This window comes from Saccostrea echinata, unplaced genomic scaffold (assembly GCF_033153115.1).
Source record: "Saccostrea echinata isolate AGI-Se365-2 ecotype Australia unplaced genomic scaffold, CSIRO_AGI_Sech_v1 ptg000025l, whole genome shotgun sequence".
Taxonomy (NCBI): Eukaryota; Metazoa; Mollusca; class Bivalvia; order Ostreida; family Ostreidae; genus Saccostrea; species Saccostrea echinata.
In genome coordinates, this window is record NW_026889774.1 from 24,337,560 (window position 1) to 24,343,157 (window position 5,598).

Genomic DNA, 5,598 nt, shown 5'->3' on the forward strand with positions numbered 1-5,598 from the left:
TTTTCTAAGTGCCTGTTGCAAGAAGGACCAAATTTCAGTATTTTTATACAAACTATCCTGTGCTATATGTTTCTTGATTCTAAGGCAGTATCCGCTACTTTCAGTTAATACTACTTTCAAAATTTGCAAAGAATTACTGTAAAACTTTATGTCACCAAATTTGGGGGTATACATGTTCACGAGACTGTTATTTTTATTGTTATCTAACTGATAAACCATGTTAAAACATGCGTTTTTGTTTACCTTCGATATAACTCTAAATATTTTAAATAAAAAAATGTATGTAAATCAATTACATGTAAACAATTTGATTTTTCCAAATTTTTCAAAATTATGATATTTTGTGATTTTTTTTTCTTATCAAGAGAACGTGAGCAACTGAAACATGAATTTTATAATATTTTACATTTAAAATCTTCATTGATTCTTTTACCAATTGAATAATTTAGATTTTCATAAGTTATAAATCTAATGTGATATGTTTTGGAGCATATCTTAATAAAACATGAGATCATACTTCTCTCCGTTAAAATTTGGTTGTTTAATTATTGTACTCCTAGACACCTTGCATGAAAATAAGCATGGTAGGGTATGTCTTACATGTTTTTTTATTAGCTTATAAGTCATTTAAGGTATTTAAATGAAAACAAAATATCTGATTGACAGAAATTTTTGAAAGCCCGATCCTACTTTAATGGGAATGGATTTTTAATGAATCATATACGATATCATTCGGTACGCAAGAGCATGCTCTACGTATGTACAATTTCTAAAACGAGGTAAATTATTGACAAACAAGTTGATGAAACAAGAATATCAGCAGTCTCGTTTAAAGTCATCATTTCGTAAGTTTTATGGTCGATACAATGACCTTGTCAGCAAATACAATTACACACTGAATTGTCGACGGATTTTTCCGTTATTTCCCGATCATGACAAGGAGCACACGGCGGGTGTGACCGGTCGGCAAGGGATGCTCACTCCTCCATGGCACCTGATCCCACCTCTGATGTTTTGGAGGTCCGTGTTTGCTCTGCACCTATTTTGTAATGTTTAATGGACTTCTGATCTTGAATACTGTTCGTTATCTCCATATATTTTACGTAAACGTATAATTAGAATAGCTAATTAAAATTATTCAGCTTAGAACGGAAGACTTCTTTCTGTGTTGGGTTGAATTTATCGTAGATACTAAATATTGAGTTCCTTTCACGAAGTTCTCTGAGTTCTTTCATTCTATCAATTACAGTCAACTTCTGAGCAAACAGGCGTCCTTCATCAAGATGTTTAGAAGAAAGTTCATAGCAGTAAACGACAGTCACTTCAGCTGAAAAGAGTAATTTATGAAACGGATTATTGAGTTGATTATGTTCGTCAGTTTATTTTACAAAAAAGATTTTAATGTTTTAGTAAATAAAAACATACCACCAGTCTTTTGCAACATAGATAGAGTCTTTCTTTTCAGACCTCCATGTTCTTCTTCTATGATTAGATTTCTTTCGTTGTAATCCACAAACATAAGTATCACCTAAATAATTACAACTTCCATTTAAAAGATGAATAAAGGCACATTTTTTTCTAAAACTTAAAGTTATTTGTATTGATTAGTACACGTTTTGACTAAATGCATAAATTTGATGAAAGAAATACTAAATTCAGAAAAAAAATCAACCTTTGATGGGGGTAGAGTTTCCAGGCTTTCTGTAGAATTGACCACCACTTTCTTCATTTGTAGAGAGAACCCAGAGCCCATCAAATCAGAGGCCAAATGAACATATTTCTGTTTATCAGATCCACATCCAAAATTAACGACACATAGCGAATGTTCAAGTTTTTCCTGAAATAAACAAATAAATAAAGAATATTTCTTTAGGAAACTGATATAATATGTTCAGATATATTTGGCTGCATTCTTTAAAATTTCAGATCACCTTCGGGTCAGAATGAGGCGGAGGTTTCTTTTCATTTCCATTTAAAAATTTCTTCATCATCCATTGCTTAACGACTTCTTTATTACCGCTTGACCAGTTTGTCCAAGGAAAATAAATCGATGTTAGTAAAATAGGTATGATCAACACAACCCATGGGCTCAAAACTCCATCTACAGTATAGAAAAAATTAAGAAATCTGGAAATCAAAAAGGGTCATATTCAATATTCTTACAGACAAAAATGTACAAAATACATACTTAAAATATATGTTACCGGGTTTATATTGTAATGTTTCCATTCCCCTGAGTGCTTTGGAGCATTTCCTTTTCATTTCATGTCCAAACTTGTTTGCAAAACTTGGATAAGAGAACCAAAAGCTTTTCACCGAATTGATTGTATCGTTCAAAGCCAATATTCCTCTTTTGCTGTTTTTCATATGTATATTCAATGCATCTATGAATTTTTTGTTATGTTTTAACTTTTGTTGGACGTATCTCACAGTCCAAAGTCTAATCTCGTCTATTTCTGAGACCTGTTGATGTATACGTCCTTGCCAAAAATATAAAGTACTTTTTAACGTCATTATCCATTTCTTCATTGATGTCTTTAAATCATTAAACATTTGCATCAGAACTTTCTTTGTCAAACGTGATTCAGATGCATGTTGGTTCGATGAATCGAATTTCACTACCTTGAGAGACTCATATTTAGTCAAGTGTATCTCAAGTATATCATGGAAATTGTTTAATTTTTCTTCATAAAGAGTTTTGAAAATTTTCCCTTTTTCGACTTCAAATTGAAGTTTTAGTTCATCTTTTGCCTTATCCACGTATGTTTGTGGGTAAGTGAAATGTTTCGCATACACTGCATGTAGGTTGAGTAAATCTTCAGAACATCTTGTCATGTCTTTGCGTAATTGAAATTGTTTTTCTATTGTCGTCTTGGTTTGACTCCATTGCTGTTCTACAGACTGGGCCAAGTTTTCTGTAGATAGTTTCAGACTTAATAATTCTTTTTCAAAATTGCTGAAAGCCTTTCCATGTAGATCTTGCCAATTCTTAATTTCTGTAAATTGAAATGAATTTTTGCTTTCCAGTTGGGTAAGATTGTGTTGAAGCTCGTTCATTTTATACTGAATGATTATACACCAGGTAATCAAGGAGCTGTATGTATAAAGATACACATATGCACTATAATTGACTATAAAAGAGAATGCAACAACCATAAAACGAATGCAAACTTGAGACTTACCAGGTCAGAATTCCCGCCAAAGTTTGTAAAAACCACTGCATATGATGATAATCTTTTTTCATGTATCGCATATCGATCACATTAGGTACCCTAAATTACAACGATTACTTGTAAATTAAGAAAAAGAGAAAACAAACAGCATTAAGAATGTTATAGTTCTGAAATAAATTTCACATAGCTTCTTTCCCCAAATACTCAATTCTGTCAACGTGTATGTATGATGTAACAGCTGGAGATGATAACAGATAAAACCTAAAATACATTTTAGCTTTTTTAATTTCTAGGATCATGTTTCTATCGATAAAACTCAAAAGCTTCGCACGCAGAATCCATCAATGAAAATGACTTAAGAAGTAACTGACACTAAAGAATCTGGAAAGTATGCTTTTCGGTAAGAATAAAATTGGGCCGTGGGTCCCAGTTTACGACAGGTGTTCTTAAGCATCCCCTGGAGTTGCAAAATAAAATCCCCCCGGAAAGATCTGTTTGCAAAACTCCCCCGGATTATTGTTTCAAATCTTCTCTTCCCCTTACAGTTGAACTGTTTTATCGTACCTCGGTTATCAATTTTCCCTCTTTATTATTCTTTCCCTAGAATGTTTACAACACACAAAATCCCTACAATTATAACTGTTGGTTTTTCGCATTAAAAATAAACAACTTATGTTTCTTATTAGTCACTTTGCTGGAAATGTGACATTTGATTACAGACATTCATTTGTAAGCAAAACAAGCACTGGTCCTCTTTTACATAATAATACCCAAAATGAGTTGTGAAAATGGAAAAAAAAATTAAAAATTGAAAGAAAAAAAATTGGAATTGGATCAGGGCAATGTCCATTTAAAATACAGCTGAACATCGGTATCTCGAACACGGATATCTTGAATGTTATGAATATAACAAAGTCATTTCGAAGTCCCAACTACTTTTTACTTAAATACTTTACCCTGGATATCTCGAATCCTCGGTTTATCGAAGTATTTTCTCGGTCCCTTTGAGTTCAAGATAACGAGGTTTGGCTGTACATTTAAAATCATGATAACTTAAATATAGGTTGTGTGCTCTAGGGAATTTTTCTATACCGCAGAATATCCCCACATTGTATCATTTTTCAAAGTAGGGGAGGGGCAGTCTAAAGAAATTTGAAGACAAAATTGCCAAAAACCTATTTCGTGAAGGGGGGTGGGGGTGGTAGGTTCCAACTTCAAACAAGAAAATTATAATTATACCACATACATGTTAAAGAACTACACTAAGACATACTAAGAACAAAGAGTATTTGGGATGGCTAGTCATGCACTTCTGAGCTCTAATGTTTTTGACCGTAAAATGTCTTCATCGAAGATGTGTATTATGTGAAGACAAACCTGGTGAAAACGTTGAAAGTTCAATTAATTATAGAAAACTTTTAGTAAATGGTTGTGTTTTTAATTTCCTTGTGAAGAATTCAAATATGAGTTCAATGGTGAACAAAGGCCGGTACTGAAGGGTAATTCTAAACACGGTCAAACTATTAAAACATCTGAACTAACTAATTCCTTCGCACCACAATTCATACCATTTTTTTAAATTACGCTTGAGGGCTAGAAAGGCGTTACAAAACTTACATACGTATAAGCTTAGGAGAAATAATATTCAATGAAAACAATTAATGAAAGTCTTCACACATGAAATCATAATAAAAAGGAAAAAAAAAAACAATGGGAAGAAGTTGGATTTGACTTTGGCATATTTGATGTTGATCATAGAAGGAGAATATCACAATATTCAGTGGCACCAAAACGAAACAAGATGTTAAGAGAAGATATCAGCTCAATATCTGCAAGCGTTAAGAACAATAGTTCCAAAAACCAAGTGGAAAATCTGATTCCCATTAAAAATTTAAAAGGCCATAATTCGGTAAAAAAATTATTGAGGTGAAACGAACACTTGCTCTGTAACTCATCAAGATACAATCACAACAATATCTGCAAGAGTTTAGAAAAAAAGTGCGGAAAACTTTAAGTGGGACATACTGACACATAGGTGGAGGGACAGACGGACAGACAAGGATGATACCTACAGGGTTTCAACGGTAAACTAAAAATCAACCAGAAGTTACAGAATTCAAGTCAAATTTAGGCAGAAGCAAAATATACTTCAACACAATCATGTTCTACAAAACGATGACGAGTAAATTGGAGTTGGAGTAAATTCTAGAACTTATAAAGCAGCATGTTTGCGAATATCGATAGACAAGGATTGAAAATTTCAGGAAGACTAGTCAGATTGGAAAAATCCATCACGATTAGGAAATATTCATGGACGGAAAGCAATAAAACGAAAAATCGTGACGAGTCTATAGCTAGTACATTTATTCAACCAGAAACATCTGATACAACAATTTATTTTACGTCACAAAGACTTAATTAACAA

At 32.7% G+C, this 5,598-nt stretch overlaps 2 protein-coding genes across 2 annotated transcripts; both read right to left on the minus strand.

Annotated features, from left to right (window-relative positions):
* Window positions 1–1,087: 1,087 nt before the first annotated feature.
* On the minus strand, window positions 1,088–1,862 carry LOC133192760 (uncharacterized). Its single transcript, XM_061328771.1, has 3 exons — window positions 1,673–1,862; window positions 1,426–1,528; window positions 1,088–1,327 (listed from the first exon to the last, which is right to left on the minus strand). The coding sequence occupies exons 1-3, from the start codon at window positions 1,751–1,753 to the stop codon at window positions 1,125–1,127; spliced, it is 387 nt and encodes a 128-aa protein (XP_061184755.1). The 5' UTR covers window positions 1,754–1,862; the 3' UTR covers window positions 1,088–1,124.
* LOC133192363 (uncharacterized) lies at window positions 1,125–3,257 on the minus strand. The gene is made up of 6 exons (XM_061328378.1): window positions 3,183–3,257; window positions 2,205–3,094; window positions 1,932–2,101; window positions 1,673–1,837; window positions 1,426–1,528; window positions 1,125–1,327 (listed from the first exon to the last, which is right to left on the minus strand). The coding sequence occupies exons 1-6, from the start codon at window positions 3,251–3,253 to the stop codon at window positions 1,125–1,127; spliced, it is 1,602 nt and encodes a 533-aa protein (XP_061184362.1). The 5' UTR covers window positions 3,254–3,257.
* Window positions 3,258–5,598: the final 2,341 nt, after the last annotated feature.